The 21,390-nt window shown below is 38.5% G+C and overlaps 2 protein-coding genes across 3 annotated transcripts in view; one reads left to right on the forward strand and one right to left on the reverse strand.

The window, feature by feature from the left end:
• The window catches only part of LOC121964237 (uncharacterized), a 22,184-nt gene extending 1,462 nt beyond the window's left edge, over nucleotides 1-20,722 (forward strand). Inside the window, exons 3-7 of the mRNA XM_088074048.1 lie at nucleotides 281-481; nucleotides 11,863-12,021; nucleotides 16,327-16,404; nucleotides 17,904-18,260; nucleotides 18,738-20,722. Of these exons, the coding sequence (XP_087930174.1) occupies nucleotides 281-481; nucleotides 11,863-12,021; nucleotides 16,327-16,404; nucleotides 17,904-18,260; nucleotides 18,738-18,895 (953 nt within the window). The 3' untranslated portion in view covers nucleotides 18,896-20,722. The remainder of the gene's footprint in view (nucleotides 1-280; nucleotides 482-11,862; nucleotides 12,022-16,326; nucleotides 16,405-17,903; nucleotides 18,261-18,737) is intronic.
• Nucleotides 7,975-14,456, reverse strand: LOC148185806 (Fc receptor-like B). Of its 2 annotated transcripts, XM_088073493.1 has the most exons (8): nucleotides 14,370-14,456; nucleotides 13,609-13,644; nucleotides 13,269-13,529; nucleotides 12,725-12,967; nucleotides 11,857-12,042; nucleotides 11,053-11,127; nucleotides 10,142-10,228; nucleotides 7,977-8,765 (listed from the first exon to the last, which is right to left on the reverse strand). In XM_088073493.1, the coding sequence occupies exons 1-8, from the start codon at nucleotides 14,398-14,400 to the stop codon at nucleotides 8,704-8,706; spliced, it is 981 nt and encodes a 326-aa protein (XP_087929619.1). In that variant the 5' UTR covers nucleotides 14,401-14,456; the 3' UTR covers nucleotides 7,977-8,703. The 2 variants fall into 2 exon arrangements, with proteins under 2 accessions (XP_087929621.1, XP_087929619.1); XM_088073495.1 differs by lacking the exon at nucleotides 13,269-13,529 and having other exon boundaries at nucleotides 7,975-8,765; nucleotides 14,370-14,415.
• Nucleotides 20,723-21,390: the final 668 nt, after the last annotated feature.

The raw sequence follows: 21,390 nt of genomic DNA on the forward strand, positions 1-21,390 counted from the left end.
CAGGCGTCTCCGCTCACCTAAACCTCATGAGTATTTCCGAACGGTGGGAACGATTGTGACTGTCGGTCTCCGTTTGTTTTCTACACGCCTGAAGAGAAACTCAGAACAACGTCCAGATCCTCTGCAGATCGTTCAGCGTTCACACGAGAAAACAGAGACTGAAGATTGAGTATTACATATAGAAATATTATATTATAAAAGCAGTTATAAGAGTAATTCTGTTCTGTTTGCTCTTCGGTCATCAGCTGACGGCTCATTCACACCTGTCTCTGCTCCGCAGGTCACACTGATGGAGGAGACACTGATGGAGGAGACACTGATGGAGGAGACATGGGTGGACAGTCGAGACTGAGAGCAGGTTTTGTTACAGCGTCCATCATGATGATTGTTGTTGTTGTTGTTGGTTTGTTTGTTGCCCGACGTAAAAAATTAATGAAGATGAATTTAAAGCTGCCTGAAGCTGGTGAACCCATCATGAATATCTGAAGTCCAAAGAAAGATCAACATAATAAATAAAAATAACTTTTTCTGCAGAAAGTTAATCGAGTAATCAGTGATCATGATATTGATCTCAACACCAGCAACTGGGCAACTTTTAAAAAGGCTGGTTTATATGTTCTAAGTTGAAGTTTTAGAAAGTAATCCAGGCCTTGTTTCTCAGTAGCTTGTGCTGAGATCAATAATATGTTTACTGATGGTTTGATCCACCTTTTGCAGTAAAACCAAGTGAAACCTTCTCTTCAACTGTTAGTCAAATATTTGTATTTGCATTAGTGCTGCAGATATGTTTTTAGAAACTGGGTATTTCATTATATGCTGATGATACAGTTTTAACGTTTGTATAATCATTCACTTTGTGATACATGCACCGAATTTTCACATGAACACTCATCAAGGGTCAGCTGATAGAAAAATAACATTAGCCACCTGAGAACCGACCTGAATTGGTAATTAATAAAGAGTGAATGTCGAACACTACCAGGGCACGCTGGTGACATCACTGCTGTGAAACTCAGCATGGAGTTCAGTGTCTGCTTCACTAAAATGTTACTGTTGTAGTGTCTCAAATGATAACTGACTCGCCCCTACATCAGTTAGTTATTCGCACCTGAATTGACAGGACGTGCCAGCGCGGGAAAGCCGAGCCAAGGGTGACGGGGCTTTAGTCATCCGGATGGTGTACAGATCGCACGGGACTTAAATGACACTGGATGGACGATCGGGCTAGGTGTAGGGCAGGTAATGCATGAACCTAGTCGTATTCCATACAAGAAAGTGCTGGAAGTTACGCTGTGTCTTAACTGGATGCCAGACGAGCGAGCGTTAGAAACTAAATCAGTTTGATCACCTTGTTTTCTGTTGGACTGTCCTAACCGCCTGCGAGCGATACCCGTTTTGAACGCAACCTTTGTGAGACACTCAGTTTCTATTTTATTCGTGTCACTCGCTTTGAAAGCGTTGTAGTGCACGTGGTCGATTCACAAGGATGCAGTTAGACACACAGTTTCAAGTGCAACTTTTGTCAGAGTTGCACAGTTTGGTTTTTTTGGTGCACAGTGGAAGAGACATTGCTGATTCACGAGGTTGAAATGAAGCACTTTGTTCTGAGTTAAACTTTTTTGAGATGCTGAGTTTTTATTTCATCCCTGTTACATGTGTTGAAAGTGCCACAGTGCATGAGGAATGGCAGAGTTGGAATTGCAAATTGAGATACTCATTTCTCCACAATTCACTACAAAACCCTCAGTAAGTTGGCATGTGGCTGCAGGGAGGTCAGCAGCGAGCTGAGTGATTCTGTTAAGTGTTTAGTAGCTTGTTTTACAAAGTGGAGATGACGGTATGATACTGTCCGGAAGTTACAACAATAACTTACGAATGTTGTGAATTTGAATTAATGAGGGCATAAGTTCTCAGCTGTCTTTTCATTGGTCATTGTCTGAGTGCACAGCTGATTGATCTGTGGTTTGTTTACATGATGGAGTGCCGTATTTAGCAGGTTCCGTTTGGACAGAGAGCGTCAGATGCAACATGATAAAGTGATAATCAGATGCTCATTTGCATCCAGTTAGGACACGATTTTATGTGGTAATGGAATAAAGCGTTGGCCTTAAATTTTATGTGCTGTATTATGTGAATTTGCTGGTCATGTTAAAAAGTTGTGTCTATATCAGACATAAGCAGCTTAACGATGAGCCACATGCGGGTTTTCATGCATGTATCACCATGTGAATGCTGTGACAGAATATGTGAATTTTGGTTTAATTTGTGACGTTATCGTCAGTAAATCAGAGCAAAACACAAACGGGCAGTAAGAAGAAAGCGACAAAGAATATGTTTTGTCTCTTTAAAATATTTCTAAATAATCTGAAGTTGTTTGGATTTGTTATTGTACAGATAATGACATAGAAGAGGTATATTTTTTTTATTTAGTAATGATGTGTGCAGATGATCTCAAATATGAATGTTAATGTGTTTGTGTGTTGCCTTTTGAAACCCTTTAAAAGATGTAAGTACTTTTGAATTAGTATTTAGTGTGTCTTTAGACTTATGTTGTGCAATCATTCAGCTGATTCAATAATCCTGCTCTGTGTGGAAGGCATGCTCATATCTTTTATTGTAAAATAACAATTTTACCACGATCTAAACTGCTTTTTTACAAGGTAAAGCTACTCTCTTAATATAACTTCAGTAAAAGTACACAGACCTGATAAATGAGTTGTTATTATGTGAACACACTCAGGATGTTACATTTATATGTTTTTAGTGTAACGCTTGATTTTATACTTTTGTTGAATCTGTGTAAATGCATTATGTAAAATATTGATCTTCAGGGGAACAATTTCCTTTTATGTGACTTTTTTCCTCAAAAAGTCACAAAAACGAAAATGTATAAAACTCACATACACTCTTAGAAATAAAGGTTCGCAAAGGGTTCGCCCTGAAGTGCTGAGGCTGAACACAGAACCGTTTGCTCAGACTCAGATTCACAGTAAGAACTAAAACTGTGGTAAGTGAGAGAAAGATTTATGGGTAATGTAGTTATTAAAGTAGTCGGGATCTAGATGAAACTTGTGGAATCCAAACGGGTTCTTGGTTGAACCTCCTGGGTCAGGTCTTGTCAGCACCCTCAGAGGGTGGAAAGGTTCTTGATGTAACCTCTAAAGAGGGTTCTGATTTGAACCGTTTCACCACAGAGTTTTCTTTGTTTAACCTCTCATAGGGGTTCTAGGTGGAACCTTTTATGATCCTTTATGTTAGGTTCTATGTAGTTACCTCTGAAAGGGTTCCAGTTGGAACCCTATATGGTTCTAGTTAGCGCCTTTCTTCCTAAGAGTGTAGATGTTGTCATGGTTACTGGTGTTTTGAATTCTTTGACTTTTTATTGTCCCTTTCATGATTATTATAACTGTTCTTATTTTTTTATTGATAATAGAGAGTAAAGTCAAATGAAAATGTTGCTGTGTGATAAATGTGGTGCAGCACAAATTTAAAGTAACAAAACAGAGAAATACTGGAGTAAGTACAAGTACCTTCTAATTCCCCTAAATAACAGTACAGTACTTGAGTAAATGTCCTGAGGTAAATTTCCACCTCTTGTTTATCAGAAACCGCTGACGCAGGTCTAATCTTACCTGCCATCAAACGCAGCTCAACCGCGAGAGTTTGACCCGGATCAGGTTCACACTGACATTCGTCATTGAAACAAGCTGTTGATTTAAAAAGTTGAACCTGGATCAAGCCAAAGTCTAAAGAGCATTTTTAAAAACGGAGCTCCAGTATGACACCGCTCCCTTTACATAGAGCTCTTACACAGGCTCATCAGTCACATAAATCTGTATGTGATGTGTTTTGGATGATCTTTTGGATGATGCGTGTGTGTGTGTGTGTGTGTGTGTATATATATATATATATATATATATATATATATATATATATATATATATATACAACTGATCTTCTTTGTGTTTTCACAGACACGGATTGAAACTTCTTTTTGTTTTTTTTTGAAGGCAAAAATCCACGTGGCGGTACTTCGTTATTTCGAGTTTCAGCGAAGTCCTTTTATCGTCAAATGAGTAACTGTATGACTCCACATGGCCGTCCCTGTAATCACAGGCGGGGAAATGGCGGGTATGTCCATGTTTCGGTTTGCAGCTGTCTCGTCTGAGTCTGAGGCTGTGGGGAAAAACCACCATGAGGCTTCACATGACTCATAAAACCTCTGTCCCCTCCCCCACAGCGCGAGTCCTCTCGTCACACTCAGATATCCTCCTGTGGTGTATTTCCACAGAATGACCATGATGATTAAAAAACCCAAACAGAGATGGAAAGACTGTCAGAGCGGCGATTTTAATCCTTAAGAGGCTTCAGCCGATAAAAAAGGTTTTATAAACTGCCCCAAATCTAAACATTAACATAGTTTCAGAGATGACAAAGGCCCACGGGACTACTCCTAATGTCTGATTATTCTCCAGGTTTCAAACATATTTCCTTAAACTCTCCTGAGTGACTCTGGGAAAATGTGTGAAGCGTTGGACTGTGGGAAATTTAATTATCCATTATAATAATTTATGAATTATTTATTATGATTTATTTGAACTCACGTTAGCGTAACGTTATTTCCTAACAGAGCCGGAGCTTCTTACCCTCCGGGCAGACGACGCGATGTTACAGGGACACTGAATGATTGTTTCTGTGTGATGTGATTGATATTCAGCTTCTCCTGATCAATAACTGCTGTATCAGGATATTCAGTCGCTCTGTCGGTGTGAACGTCTCTCTGAAGGTTGAAACTGAACTCGTGCTTTTATTGTTTGTCACATCAACACGATGATTCGAAGGTCATTCGTCTGCTGATGTTTTGCGTCACTCGTCAGTCCGGTTTGTCGTCTAAATAAGAATCAGCGTGACGAATCTCAGCTTTGGAAGTTTTTATCTTGTGACCTCCATGAACTTATTTATCATCTGCTGATTATTTTCTCGACATTGCTTTCCTTGTGCTGCTTGCAACTTAACAAGAAATGTTTCACAAACTGTAATAAATTAGTGACTTTAGATTTATTTTTTTAAAAAATGCGAGGGAGAAAATGTCTACAGAAAAAGAAAAAAGTTAAGAAATAATATTGAGGGGAAATACGAAAGAAAAAAGTTCTGGAAAAAAGGAAACAGCTGGAAAAAAATGTCTAGAAAAAAGAAAAAAGGAAAGGCTCAATGATTAATATCAGAATTACATATTTAAAATTACGCTACAAAGTTATATAATTTTAAAGCACTTTTTCCAGGTGAATTGTTTTTTTTAAAATTAATTTTCTATTAACTTATGTATTTTTTGTGCTTATTTTAAGGCAATATTCTTCTTTTTGTTAATTTCTTGCTCAATTTTGGGTAATTTCCTCTTTCGTTGCTCATCTCTCTCTTTCCCATGATTTTGAAAGACATGAAGCCAGTTTGCTCAGGTTTCAACAGGTTAATGAAATGATGGTTTGGTTTGTGAAAACAGTGAGAAATATTTGTCACAATGAGCTGGAGCCCACAGTGACGCCTTCACTCTGTCTTTAGTGTATTTCAGAATAATATTTCTCTCTGACTCTTCTCACGGAAAGTACAAAAACTTTAAATTCTTGCTTGAGTACGTAGCTTGAGTAGATGATTCAAAGTGTTATTTTTTCCTGCCAGCCGGGTTTTTTTCACAGCAGGAAGTTTAAAGTATAAATAACTGATGTGATCAGACTGAAAGTGCAAACAGAAAACTGAACTGAAGTCAGACTGACCAAAGTGTTCTACATTTATCAGTATATGTATGTTTTTTTACAGCATAAGTAACATCAAACAGGACGGTGAGCTCTCCTCTGAGCTGCTGCTGCAGGGTAAACTCCTCTGTGATAAACGCGCTGCAGGCTTCGGCCTGTCAGCCATGATAACACTTGTTTGCTGAAACGTTTCAAACGTTCCTCGTGAACTCTGGCAGCCTGTCATGAAGTCACGTGATGTTTTTACCAGCAGCGCTCCCTGTTTATCGTCAGGTTCAAGTGAACAAAGAGGAAACGAAAATGATCAAAAATCATTTCAGACGATGAGAAGAGCTGAGGCTGCGAGTGTGTTCAGGGCGATCGCTGCAAATTATTCTGCAGTTTGAAGACGAAACTCAGAGCAGGAAGAGCAGCCGCCAAAACGGAGCGCCTCCCTCTCTGAGATAAACACTGCGCTTTCCTCCAACTCCTCCATGGCACTGTTTTAGGTTTCAAGTGTTAACCAAATCTTCGACCTTAACCTGTGAGCTGCAGAGTCCGACTCTGATCTCCAGTCTGACTGAAGGAAACACGATGTGGTTTCACGTTTGAGTTCCTGTTTTAACACGTCCCTCTGGCTCTGAGCCCAGTTACACTGAACAAAGAAAACACTGATGTTTCATCAGCCTCATCAGACATCTGTCTGTAATTATCCACAGAAAACGAGCTGAGGCTGTTTTCGTTCAGTCGTTTCACTTAATCTTATTCTGCAGCTTTTAAAGACCGAAAGCTGAAGAGCGTTATTGTGCCGCAACAGAGCAGCTGCCCAAACCGGCTTCCTCCTTTCTGATAAACACTCACGTACACATTTCCTCATCTGATGTGATGATAAGCATGTTTGTTATTCTGGATGTTGAGCCAAATATTTCTCCCTAAACTCAGAACGAAACCTGGACAGAATATTAATGAATAATCTGCCAGGAGTTACTGAACATGAGACTTCAGTGTGAAAGTGCAGACCTCTCTCTGCAAATCTTTCTGCAGAGGATCAGGAAGCAGGAAGAGAAAATAACACGCAGTGTGTTCAAAGACCATTGGACATTTTAAAGTTCAACAATAAATGAGGTCATTTTTGGTGGTTTTGAATAAAATATCCTGTTTTCTTTGAAAATTGCCAAATTTAGGCGCCTGAGAGCTCACCTGTTAGACTTTTTACAGAAAGCATTTCTTCCAAACCGGTGATTTGGTGAGTAGGTCTTCGATATGACAGAGGAGCCCTGATATTGATGTTTTTTTCTTTGTTTTTGGATGTTGTTGTTGTTAGTTTTATTATTATAGTAGTTCATTGATCAGATGATTGCTGAATGGCTCAGTGTGTTTCAGAAAGGACTGGAAATGATCTGTTAACTGCATGTGGGCGTGAATGGGTGTTTTCATTTGACATATTTGTATTGGAATGTGGCCCAACTGTTTATGGGTGTGTGTTTTAACCACAGAAGATCCTGAATGTGTCCTGATGTGTCTGACAACTGTTTTTATTCAAAGTTTGCTCATCTTGTTGCAGAAATACTGACAGGAAACACATCACAGTGTCTCTGAGCACTTGTTTGCAAATGCATTTTACATTTGTTCCAAATGTAAAATGCATTACAGATAAAATTTAATATAATATTATTATATCATTTTATTTTATTTTTAATTTAATTTAATTTAATTTAATTTTCCTCCTGTCAGCTCTTCACTCTGCAGAGTCTGATGTGTGGAGGACACAGTGAAGCTGCTGCCACCTGCTGACTGACTCTGCTCTGACATCATATTTTCTTTCAAAGGGCCTCAGCACATGATTGGCTAAATGTGCAACTCAGTCACTGACCGGCTGCTGTATACTACATATTAAATTCCTAGAAATGTCCAAAACTCCTAGAAACATCCTAAAATTCTAGAAATGTCCCAAAATACTACAAATGTCCTATAATCTTAGAAATGTCCTAAAATCATAGAAACTTCTCTGAATCCTAGAAAGGTGCTGCAGCTGCTGACAGTCTGGGATATGTCAGTGTGTGAGTGTAGCTGCTGACAGTCTGGGATATGTCAGTGTGTGAGTGTAGCTGCTGACAGTCTGGGATATGTCAGTGTGTGAGTGTAGCTGCTGACAGTCTGGGATATGTCAGTGTGTGAGTGTAGCTGCCGACAGTCTGGGATATGTCAGTGTGTGAGTGTAGCTGCCGACAGTCTGGGATATGTCAGTGTGTGAGTGTAGCTGCTGACAGTCTGGGATATGTCAGTGTGTGAGTGTAGCTGCTGACAGTCTGGGATATGTCAGTGATCAGCAGCTACATTGACTGTGACAGGTCACCTAGTGGAAATAGCATGTATTTCCTCCAGATGCCAAATATGGTCAAAATGACCTCATCAGGTGGAAAATAGTCAAAATGACAAATTCAGAGTCAAAAGCCCAGAATGACACCCAGAAATAATACAAGTCCTGTTTTTCTGCTCTGATGGCTGTGGGATCAAAAATGTCAGTTTGAATGGGTTTCAATGGAGCATTTTTGGACCTGAACAGTCTGAATGTAACTATTTAGTTTCCACAGTGTATTTTAGACTTATTGTAGGAGCTGAGCTGCAAATTCACTGATTACACTCAAATACACAATCTGGACTACATTTAGGACACATGCATCAACACACACACAGTTATCACAACAGGAAGAAGAAAAGAGACTAAAATGAGACAAACAGCAAACATCTATATTTTAAACATCCCACATTATTGTTGCTAATTTACACAAATAATTATTTTAGTTGATAGTTGTTTCATTCTTAAATAACTCAAATAAATAAGACTTTGCACCAGAGCGCAGCGCTCTGCAGTATTCTCATAATAAACACATTTCTCGACATAAAAACACGACATTTATCACTAAATACATAAATAAATAACGTCATGCAGAGGAGCCCAGTTAGTGAGCAGTCAGCGGTCGGACTGGTGTGACCTCAGAGAAGAGTAGACGACCTGCGGCTCTGCTGAAAACTCTGAACAAACAAACAAACAAACAAACAAACAAACAAACAAACAGACAAACAGTCAGTCTGATGGATTTGTTGATCTTTGTCTCACAAATGTGACGTCTGTGACGTTTGGCAGGAAGTGATTTCAGACACGAGCTTTTGGACAGTAAAGAAAAATAAGCTGCAAAAGCAGCATTTGTTTTCAGTTCCCAGGATCAGACCTTCCTCACTGAGTCACAGTGTGCTCCTCAGCTAAGGAAATGCCATTCAGACAACAGAGTTTTGGTATATTTCATTTACAGAAAAACCTGAAACGCTTCATTAAAACTGTGTTTATTTGTAGTGTGAATGAATTTATCTACATTTGCTTTTAGAGATATTTGTGTTAAACTTAAGTAATGCTGTTGTTATTATGCCAGATGATTAATATTTAACCTTTATAACCTCTGGTTACAAAGATAGGTACGCAGGTAGGACCAGCATGCACCTGGGTGGGCAAAAAGGTTTTTTAAAAATAATTGCCGACAGGCAGCTGCTGCAGTTGCCAAACTCGTACCTCTGTGCACTTTGAACCACAACAGAATGAATTTTGAATTTGTGGATGAATTTTGTACGTTTCTATCTGGTCTTTTATTGAACTCGTCTCATTTTGGATAAATGTCTATAACTTTAAATTCCCAGGTTAGTTTTCGGGGAAGGTATCAGGTGTTTCCAAGTCAAAAGTCTCAAGTCCAAGTGAAATCACAGGTCATTGGTGTTAGAGTCCAAGTTGAGTTGCGAGTCTTTCCTAAAAGTTAAAATCAAAACTCGTGAGTTCAGCCTAACTTGAGCTTTTGAACTTTGTTTTTCTGTCTTGCCTCCACGATGAACGCAGAATCCAAAAAAGACAAAGGTTCTTCATGAATTGCAGTAAACAGAGACCAGATTAAACCACAGTGAAACATCTGAGTATAAGTATTCACAAAAACACAAGAACTGAGTCACTTCAGTGCACACAGTTCATGCACAGCTGAGTAACGTAGGGACAGACTACTCATAAGCAGAAGCGTTTTAAATTTTAACATATTTTTAAAAAATGCAAACGTTTGTGAAGCACTGACCATACGACTAAATACTGAATTAGAGTTAGAGTTAGAGTTTGTAAATAGATTTGTTAATATAGTTTTTCTGTTTAACACTCAGTTTACTTTCATTCATATAGAATGATCATATTTTTGGATTCTTTATTTACAAAGGTATGAGAGAAAAACGAGGTTTCGAGTTAAATGTAAGTCACGGTGCCAAATAATGATTTCGCAGGTGAAATATTCCTTTAGCATGCAAACATCAGAGGGTTCTGTTGGGTTAATAAAAAGCTAAATTTGGGGGCAGATGGATGAGTTACAGAGGAGCAGCTGTACCTCTCGTCCTGTTTGGTTTGATCATTATTTGTCCATAACTGACGTCTTTACTTCTCACTGCTGAACACACTGCAGCCGGATCATCCTCTGGGGAAAAAGCACAGTTAATACGAGTGAAGTAAAAAGTCCTGTTGGTTTATTTACAGCTGGTGCTTCAGCAGTATAAAAACAACACCCAAAAATCAGAAGTACTACAATAAAATTAACGTCAGTATTTTTACAAGGAAAAATAATAGAAACATAATGAATTACAGCTGCAAAAATACAGCAGCAGTTAGAGTTTACATTTCGTCTTTTTTAAGGTCACCGCTGTGAAGGACAACAGAGACGACGTTCAGCTGGAGGGTTTTTTTTAAAAACTGGTCGACCACAGAGCCGCTCGCTTCTGTTAAAACCAGCTCACACACCTCACAGCAGCCAGCGCTGAGCAATGACACCAACCTCAGAGTGAGAAAAAAATGTGTAAAGGTAAAATTCAAATGGGATTTAAGCTGAAATTTAGGTTTGCATTGATGCTAAAGCTAATGTAGCAACATTAGCAACCTACTGTCACTCCCAAGGTTAAGAGTTAGCACATCGTTGGCTAATATTCAGTCTCTTTCAACAAATATTGAATACAGTGACAGTAAATGGATGAATATTCGTCTCTATGCAGATGATATATGATTTTGCTGTGTTGTAACACGTCACTTATCAAGTCAAAATACTGAAAATCATCAATTATATATCAAATTTGGAACATTTTCAAATCTGGGAGAATCAGAATCAGACATACTTTATTGATCCCTGAAGGGAAACTGCCTTCAGTTACAGATGCTCCCATTCAAAAGTCAAATATCAGTGTGCATGTAAAGATAATCACTAAAAGTGTTTCAGATTTGTTGATTGGCCTCTTAGAGCTGCAGCGTTACCTCTCGTCCTGTTTGGTTCATAGCTGACGTCTTCTGTTCTCGGTGCTGCGCAGTGAAGCGGACCAGGATCACTCTCTGGAAATAAAACAAAAACTATGAAATATTAATATTACTGCAACTGCTGCCACTGGTTCAACATTTACAGTGTTAATATCAGCAGTATTAATGTTGTAGTTTTGTGTTATGTAAGATATCAGTAAAACGTAGGATGGACTTTAATGTGCTGACAGATTAAACATAAACATGCAACAGCACATATATGAAAATGTGACGTCAGCAGAATATACACATAAATATCCACATCTGTACATTGATTCATGTTTTTCAGTAATAGTTGGCAAGTTTTCTTATGAAGAATCAGTCCTGTGGTAAAACATTGAGACCACGTTCAACTGAAAACAGGAAACTGCAGAAAACTGCAGCAGAGCTTCTGTTGACCCAAAAACACTGACTGCAGAGCCGCCCGGCACAGGAAGAGGCCTTCAGATCAGCCAGCCTCCAGGACTAAAGACCACTCCCTCTGACTCAAACGCTGTTTCAGGCTTTGATGAAAGTCTGATATGACTGTGATGTTATTAGAGAGGTTCAATCCGCCCAAACCTACACCCCTGAAAAAAATCAAATCAAATCCCACAGATAGCCTCAGAGGATCCAATCAGGTGAATTTTGTCCTCAGAGGAAGAAAGACGGTTCTAAGACCGTCACTGCAACACGGATGTAAATTAAATATTAAAACGTTATAAATGTGTTAATCATATTTCATATGTTTAATGAAACCTATACGTGAAATGTTACGTGTCTCACCTTCAGGTTTGTGTTGGACACATTGTCTCACCAGTAGAACCAGTAGAACCAGTAGAACCAGTAGAACCAAACCACAGAGAATCAGAACAGAGAGAACCATGAAGAGAGCAGGAGGTGAGGAGGAGGAGGAGGAGGAGGAGGAACCAGCGGTGGAGGCTGATGGAGGTGCTGTGGAGGTGGCTTTCTCTGGAAAAAAACATAGAATTAATATTATTAATAATATTAATAATTAAATAATAATAATAGATATTGAATGAATTCTGTTCTCAGTTTGCATCTTTTTCGTTTTTTTGCCTCTTTGAGGTTGTTTCATTCTCTTTTTAGTCATTTTGTGCCTCTTTGATGTCACTTTGTGTCTTTTTGTAGTTTTTGTTTGTTTTGAGTGTGTTGTTAGCAGTTGTGTGTTTGCTCGTGGTCTTTTTGCATCTTTGTAGTTTTTGTGTCTCTCTGAAATGGTTTCACATCTCTTCGTGGTCATTTGCGTTTCTTTCAGTTGTTTTATGTCTCTTTTTTGCTTTGTAGTCTTTGTGCGTCTTCGATGCTGTTTTGCATCTCTCTTTAGCTTGTTTACAAGTCTCTGTAGTGTTTTTTAGTACTTCTATGGTCGTTTTGTGTCTCTGAAATCATTTTGCATTTCTATAAAATCATTTTGCGTCTCTTTCGCTTCTCTGTTCACTGATGTTATCTAACTGTAGTTTTTTTTGCATTTCTCAGAATTTGTTGTAAAACTCTTTGTTTCTGTTTTTATGATATCTTTGATGTTGAGTCTCATCGTAGTCACTTTGTGTCTCTTTGTAGTCATTTTTCTTACTTTGAGGAGTCATTTTAGTCTGTTTGAGGTTGTTTTTGCATGTCTTTGACCTCTGACCTGTGACAGAGAGCCGGCTGGGCGGAGACTCTCCATCAGTGCTGATGTGACACTTGTAGAGGCCTTCATCAGACCTGGAAACATGGCGGAGGGTCATGTGACCTGCAGGCTCGGTCCCGATGAAGGAGTCGTCTTTATAGAAATCAGCTGAGAGGCTGGAGGACGTCTTTGTCCGACAGGTCAGAGTGACGTCGTCTCCCTCCGTCACAGGGAGGACCGGACTCTGCAGGATCACGTTTTTATCTGAACACAAACCACAGCGTTTCAGTCAGGACCACTTTGGTCAAAGAAAACGTTGTTTGTGTCTGCAGGATGATATTTGGTGGTATATCTCTGTTTTCTGGTCTCTCTGCCCCTCCATGTGCTGACGTGGAGGGGGCACCTGTTGCTGCTTTTGAGCTGCTATTTAGGCACCAAATACAGATGTTTCTAATGACCCGTCACACTTTATATTATCACTTTTTTATCTGAACACAGAGACAAACTGCAGCTTTTCACCCGTTCACACAGTTTCATCAGCTCTGACTCCTCAGTCTGACCTCACCAGTGACTCTGATGGTGATGCTGTTACTGGTTTCTCCCTCTCTGGACTCACACCAGTAAACCCCGCTGTCCCACAGGAGGATGGCGCTTATTTCACAAGAAGAACCAGCTGATCTTCCCCAGTGGTCACATTCAGCTCTGGTTTCTCTGGTTGTGTTCCTCCTCAGAGTCCATCCATCAGAGCTGTCCTCGTCCTCACAGCTCAGAGAGACAAACTCTCCTTTAAACATCTGAGAGCTGCTGGGACTCACAGACAGACGAGCTGGAAATATTATATTTAGTACATATTTGGTAAAAATGTGGTCATTGTTATTCTGACTGTGAAGTTTTCGTGTCCTGACCTTGGTTTGTTGTGCAGCTCAGCAGTGACGTCAGAACTGAAGAGAAATGAGACTCTGGTTGGTTTTCACAAAATTATTTTGAAATCACATAAATCAAACTCAAGATTAAAAATAATTCCAATAATAATGCTTCCAGGATAAAGGGCTTACAGAATAAAATAAATGTCAGACACCCATGCAGCCAAAACCAAAATTTAGACCATTAAAACACAAAAAACAAAATAGCAATGTGAACAGAACATATGAGGGAGCAAGTTCAGAAACGCAGATAAAATTTCACTAAAGGAGGGCAAATCTGTTCACATGAAATTAAAGTTGATTAAGTAGTGGTTGATATTATGAGTTTATCCTTAAATCCCAATTATCAGCGGATCAATACGCTGACCACAGACCAGCTCTCTGATCTTTCAAACCTCTCGTAGAGGCAGGATGTCGTCTGTGGGCGATGTGAGAATGTCATTTGACATTTTTTAGGTTTGCTCATAAAAACTGACATTTTGCATTTTGTTTTTGTGAACAACGTGGCGAGGTTTTTAAGTTCTGTTGAATTTAAGTTATATAAAAACAAAAATCACCTGAAAAAATCCATCATATCATTTCTGATCTCGTCTTTCTGAGTCAAACTTTTTCTTTTTAAACTTATCAAGCAGCGAAGAATCTTTCATATCTGTGAGAAAATGTTGTAGATTTGTTGCCCTTTTTTCCTCAAAAAATGCTGTAAATATAATAACGGATGTTGAAACGGTGCGTTTTGTACTCACAGAGCAGCCACAGAGGAGCCGTCGGCCTCATCGTTCCCTGTAGTGATAAAGACGAGTTTCTGTGTCGGCGGTTTAACCCTCCTGACGACGAGGCGAGCTCACTGACTCTGTGGCTGTTTTTTTCATCGGCAGGAAACAGGAACAAAACGATTTGTTCTGAACCGCGAGAGGTGTTATTTCACAGAAAAACACAGAGAGAGAGACTGCAAATAAAGCAGCTGTTTTTTCAGACAGCAGTCGCTCCTCTCCAGCTGCTCGTGGTACAAAACCACGCCATTTTTCAGTGACCCGTCGCTGCATTTCCAGACACTTTTCCAGCTGCTTACATGAAATTAGCAACTTATTGCCAATTTCCAGCCGTTTTTGTGCCACCGAAAGTGAATGTTTTTATCCAGCTTTTGTAGCTTTTCCGTGCCGCTTTGCGCCACCAAACATTTTAGCGACTTGTCGTTGTATTTCCAGCTGTTGCCATGCCGACAGATGTGGGCGCATGTGAGTGAGCATGTTTCCAGCATTTTCTGTTGCCAAACGTGTTTTTTTAAGCCAAAACATGCTGCTGATATTTTCCTGATCTTAAACAAATGGTTTTTGTGCTGAAACATTTCCACAGTGTTAACTGCTACATAATAACGCACTAATGCAGGAAATGACTGATTTTTTATGATCGATATACTTTGATATACATATATATATATTTATCCTAAAAGCATTTCCAGACTTTGTTTTAGGTGCAGATTGGATCAGTTTTCAGTATTTTCTTCTGTTACAGTTAAATAGACCACATGATATCATGTTTGTATCATGTGTTTATTAGATTTATTGGTTTATTTATATGTTATGATGCTTTTGAATGTAATTTGGTTGAGAGACGTGACTGTTGTTCTGTTTCTGTTCTACATAAAGTTATATTAAAAAAAAAACCAAAAAAAAAAAAACCTCAGAGTTTCCCCAGCTCTGATTGGCTGAGGGGACAGGAGGAGCGAGAGTAACAGGACAATGTCTCATCACATGTCTTCATTCATATAGAGCAGCGCGGAGACAAGGGACCGGGACAGTCAGAGTCTGGATCTGTGTGTCTGTGGAGGATGTGGACAAAGGTGGACAAAGATGGACATAGGTGGACAGAGGGACAGAGACAGAAAGACTGCTCCTGCGGTCGAGGACGGACGTTTTTTAGCTGAAGGGACGCTGAGACGGTGAGAGACGGAAATAAAGGATGTATTGGATGTTGAAGCAGGATTTCTCTTTTCTGTTTTTCACGTTAGCGCAGGATTTAAAAAAATAAAAATTATTTTCTATTAATTAATTAATTAATTAATTTTATTTTATTTTGTGTTGTTTGATAATTGAGCAGGATAGTTTTGATATTTTTTTAGAGCAGTTTTTTGTTAATTATTTTCATAAATTTATTTTGTTCTTGTCTTTTTTATGTTAGGGTTTTTTATGCAGGATTTCTTTTAATTATGTTTATTATTTTGTTTGTGTTGTTTTGTGTTTTTTAATTTTTTCAAAACAGAGCTGGATTTATTTTTATTTTTTAAATCTGACTTTTATGTTTACAGGGCAGTATGTGTGTGTGTGTGTGTGTGTGTGTGTGTGTGTGTGTGTGTGTGTGTTTTGCTCCTGTGTGACTGAATCACTCTGTAACTCGCGTGTTTCTGCTGCCACCATGTGGCCACATACGTGCACATAAACATCCTCCGTAAATTAAAAAAAAAAAAATATATATATATATCTGTATATATATATATATATATATATATATATATATATATATATATATATATGTATATATATATATATACAGATATATATAGTAAGAATAAGAATACAGATGCTAATTTAGTTGAGTGAACATAGTACATTTTGTGCAGACTTTTATTCTGCAAAATCCGACTGAACCTGAATGCGTCACAAGGGAAACTCCCTTCCTCACCAAAACAAACAAACAGCTGAGTCAGAGACAGTTTGTCTGCAGACATGTCCTCTACTGTCCTCTATCTCCTGCCCGTCTGTCTGATCTCCGCAGCTGAAGGTGAGGTGTCTCTGTGTGTGTCCCCCTCACACACACACACACACACACACGCACACACGCACACAAAGGTGACTCAGCAGAGGGCTGTTGACATGAGGACAGATTGGACATGTCTTTGTCCCTGCGGTGACAGACAGGACTCAAAACAACAACAGAAGCTGAGCAGATTTTTGAGTTTGAAGAAGTTTTGTTTGAGTTTTTGTATTTTTCCTTCCTGTTGAGCTCTCGGCTGTGTGTGTGTGTGTGTGTGTGTGTGTGTGTGTGTGTGTGTGTGTGTGTGTGTGTGTGTGTGTGTGTGTGTGTGTGTGTGTGTGTGTGTGTGTGTGTGTGTGTGTGTGTGTGTGTGTGTGTGTGTGTGTGTGTGTGTGTGTGTGTGTGTGTGTGTGTGTGTGTGTGTGTGTGTGTGTGTGTGTGTGTGTGTGTGTGTGTGTGTGTGTGTGTGTGTGTGTGTGTGTGTGTGTGTGTGTGTGTGTGTGTTTGTGTGTGTGTTGTGTGTGTGTGTGTGTGTGTGTGTGTGTGTGTGTGAGTGTGATGTGTGTGTGTGGTGTGTGTGTGTGTGTGTGTGTGTGTGTGTGTGTGGTGTGTGTGTGTGTGTGTGTGTGTGTGTGTGTGTGTGTGTGTGTGTGTGTGGTGTGTGTGTGTGTGTGTGTGTGTGTTATGTAACATCATCAAAGGAAGAAAAAAACAACACGTGTGAAGTTCATGTTTGTACATGTGATTTCAGATCTGAAAACCACCTCGACAGAGCGGGACTGTCTCACTCAGCTGACGCGTCTCTAAGAGTTTAGGACATTTCAAGAATTTTTTAAACTGTAGGATGTTTCTAGGACTTTGGGACATTTCTTTGATTTTTTTTGGGGGCATTTTTTTGGATGTTAGGATAATTCTGGGTAATCTGACGATTTTAGAATTTAAAGACATTTTTTAAAAGGATTTTTGGACATTTCTAAAACATTAGGAGAATTTTGGACATTTCTTTTATTTTTGGGACATTTTTTAATTTTAGGACGTTTCTTGAATTTTTTTTTTTTTAGAATTTTGAGACGTATGTAGGACTTTTTTTCAAGGATTTTAGGATGTTTCTAGGATTTCAAATTGTTTCAGGGATTTCAGGACATTTTTAGGATTTTCTTACATTTCTGGGATTTTGGGACATTTCTAATATATTAGGACATTTCTAGTATTTCAGACATCAGTGTCTCTGCTGTGTCCTCTGTCGGGGGTGTGGGGGATCCTCCTCTGGCTCTTTCTTTGATCAACAAGCTCTATTTTGATTCTATTCTAGACCATTAAGCTCTATTGAGCTCTATTTTCTATTTTGTTTTATGTCTCTGACATCTTATGGAGACCAAAAGAACAAAAACTATTCACAGAGTCAATTATTTTATTTTTATTGTACATTAGAAAATGGTTTAGGGGCCACCGGGGCTCCTATCAGGGGCCAGATTTGGCCGCTCTTTAGCTTTTTCCCTAATTCTTTGTTTTCTGTTTTGTTTCAGACCCACAGGAGATCCAAATAAGAGCTGGACAGGACGTCACTCTGCAGTGTCCCGCTCTCACCGAGTCCCCCGTCACTCTGGTGGAGTGGAGCAGAGCCGACCTGCCGTCAGACGACTACGTCTTCTTCTACAGAAACAAGCGATCCTATGAAAAGTATCAGCACCCGACTTTTCGTGGTCGAGTGGAGCTCAAAGATCCAGAGCTGACGAACGGAGACGCCTCTATTGTTCTGATGAACGTCAACGTCAGCGACACCGGGACGTACAAGTGTCTGGTTACAGTCAGCAACAGAGGAGGCAGCGCGGCGTTACCGCCGGAGATCGAACGCCGCGTCAGCCTGAAGGTCACAGACACGGGTGAGTTCGTAGGGTTACATACAGACTCAGGAGAGTTTTCTAGAGTTACATACAGACTTGGGTGAGTTTTCTAGAGTTACATACAGACTCAGGAGAGTTTTCTAGAGTTACATACAGACTCTGGTGAGTTTGTTGAGTTACATATAGACTTGGGCAAGTTTGTAGAGTTACATACAGACTTGGGTGAGTTTTCTAGCGTTACATACAGACTCGGGTGAGTTTGTAGAGTTACATATAGACTCGGGTGAGTTTTCTAGAGTTACATACAGACTCGGGTGAGTCTGTCGAGTTATATCCAGACTCAGGTGAGTTTGTAGAGTTACATACAGACTCGGGTGAGTCTGTCGAGTTATATCCAGACTCAGGTGAGTTTGTAGAGTTACATACAGACTCGGGTGAGTCTGTCGAGTTATATCCAGACTCAGGTGAGTTTGTAGAGTTGAGATTTGTTGAAACTTCCTGTTTTCTGCTCTGCAGATCACTCAGACAGAAACAAGGATGGAAATCTTGGACTCGGAGTCGGTGTGCCGGTTACTGTCGGTTTTCTTCTTCTTGTTGTTGTCATTGTTCTTTGTGTGTTTATTAAAAAACGTGAAGGAGCTAAAAAAAAATCCTTCATTCACTCCTCCGGCTGAAAATGCAGGTGATCCGGTGACCTGAACCCTCTGGGATTTCTTTTCTCCTGATGATGTTTGTGTGCTGCTGCTGTTACTGAAAGATGAAAAATAGGACCATGATGCTCTGATGTTGTTATCGTTTGTTACTTCTGCTGAAGTCGGTTTTGCAGTTTTAGGATTAATGAGAGCACGTTGCAATAAAGCAGAATTGTAGCTTCAAGTAGCCAACCGGACAGAACCAACAACACAATATATAACAGCATCATCTGCATAGAGATTTACTTGTGTCTTGCACTTTTTTGTGCAATATTATATAAATTGTATATTTATATAATATTATACAATAATTCTATATTTTAAGCATAAACTGCAGGTATGTATGTAGCATGGTTGGCAGGTTAACAGCATTTCACAAGTTGTAATTTTTTCAGCTTATTAAACACTTAATTTCTCCAAAATTTGAGCTGCACAATTTACCAAACAAATTATTATGTATTTCACAGACATTTCTCGAAGTATGACAGACTGCAGCGGACCATTAGTAAAAGATTATACATATATGTTAATATAAAGATTTTATATTATAGAATATCATATAATGTAATAAAGAAGTAAGAATGAGTGAATCATTTGTGGCTATTTACTTATATGTATATTTTATATTTATATGTCTTTATTAAAACGAAATAGAAATAATTTAGAAATTATTTTTTGGCAAAGATATATATAAGTAAGTCATTCTTTGTGTTAATTTTTTCAAAGTATTTCAACGTTTTATTTTGGTTGCATTTTTATATTGTCACCTATCATATCATTGATTTAGTTTATGTTCTCTTTTTAGATTATTATTCTCTGTAGTGCATTTTTTTAATTTCGTTTGACACATTTCTAAAAGAGCTTCTTCACTTTTCTTGACTTTGACAAACTTCGTACCAAATGTCTGTAGCAGAGAACAGCAGGAGGGTGGATTCATAAAATAACGCTGAAATAAAATAAAGGTCCATTTGGCAATTTGTAATTTGGGAATGTAAAAGCTGTTCGATATTTCAAAGAGATCTCATATCAGTTTCATCAGAACTAAATGCAGCAGGACATAAAATCACATCTGGAGTGAAGACAATAACAACGCTTACATGCACACAGAAAATCCACAATTATTCCAAATATTAAAATATTCTGAATTTGATACGGTTCATCAAAACAGCATATTTCATTTGGATATTCTGAATGTAGCATTTTATGACCAACACTTCATCAATGCCAATATTATTCATGTTTTTAAATGCATTCTTTGGACATGCGTATGACGCATCTGACTGTGTGGCTCAGTTTGTATTTCGGTTCAGAGGAAGTAACACACCTTCTGTTAAATATTATTACAGATATGAATATTAACTGTTTGTTTTTTTTTTACCTGCTTTAAGATCACCGCTGGTGCAAAACATTTCTGGAACAGGCCACAACTGTTTGGCTTTTCCATATTTATTTTATACATATAATTTCCGTGATGAGCAACATGTTAGGGCACATTAATCAGAGCATGCACGAGTGCGCGCTCTCGAGAATAATAGTGAAATATTGATTTTTATTTGCCATGTAAACGGCTTCAGAGGAATACTGTCTTTTTCGTAATAAATGTGAAAAAACAGAAGATTTTTTCCGTGTTAACAGTCAGTGTTTTATTCCTCAGTTTTCCTGTTTGAAATATTCATACAATCAAATCACGTTTTTACTTGTGTAATGATTGTTTTCAAGTTCTGTGTGTTTCTTCATTTCATTGCAATTAAAGTGCACTTTATCTCCTCTGTAAGAGTTTTATTTGATATGAATAAATACGTGAGCATTGCCATGTGTCCCTCTCTTTATTGATGAAGTCATAGTTGGTGATGCAGAGAATCGGATTCGTCAGTTTTTCTGCAGACTTGAGTCTGAAGTTTGCGGTTGAACTTGTTGCTGATCAGATTTAGAAACAGAAACCTCATCAGACCAGGTTAGCGGCTGTTTGCCTCAAAACTTTTTGAAATGTTGTATTTGACCTCATTTATGCATTTTTATACAGTTTATTTTTTAGCCTTTTATTTTTCATTAATATACTAATAACAAATTAATGAATAATTACTATATTATTATGGATAAGCTGATATATTATTTTCCATCTCCTGCATTCTGAGCATTCTGCTTTCATTCTTCTTTACTGGTATGTTACTGGTATTATCAGCTGGGATTATCCGTGTGAAGATGCTTTCTGTGTTTTTGATTCTGATTTTATCTTAAATTACCATTTTAACACCTTTAGTTTTGTCTTGCATTAATAAAAAGATTTTTGTTTGGCTTCTTTTGCTCAACAAAAGATATTTTAGAGGATTTATCAATGGTTTTGGTTTGCTGACCTGGAATAATCATATTTAGTAGAAATGAGCCGTCTGAGACTTTTTCTTGCTGAAGTACAAAGAAAGTTAGCTCCTTATATAAATATGAATAAATAAAAATATATGTACATGTGTATATGTATA

This window comes from Plectropomus leopardus, chromosome 23 (assembly GCF_026936395.1).
Source record: "Plectropomus leopardus strain MGB_pleo_1.0 chromosome 23, ASM2693639v1, whole genome shotgun sequence".
Classification (NCBI taxonomy): domain Eukaryota; kingdom Metazoa; phylum Chordata; class Actinopteri; order Perciformes; family Serranidae; genus Plectropomus; species Plectropomus leopardus.

Excerpts from the sequence above, each read along its gene's own strand:
- LOC148185806 (XM_088073493.1), bottom strand. The coding sequence starts at position 14,400 with ATGAGGCCGACGGCTCCTCTGTGGCTGCTCT. Across the intron at positions 13,645-14,369 it reads GGCTCCTCTGTGGCTGCTCT|TTCTGACGTCACTGCTGAGC; the intron begins GTGAGTACAAAA and ends ATTTCTCTTCAG. Across the intron at positions 12,968-13,268 it reads CATCACCATCAGAGTCACTG|ATAAAAACGTGATCCTGCAG; the intron begins GTGAGGTCAGAC and ends GTTTGTGTTCAG.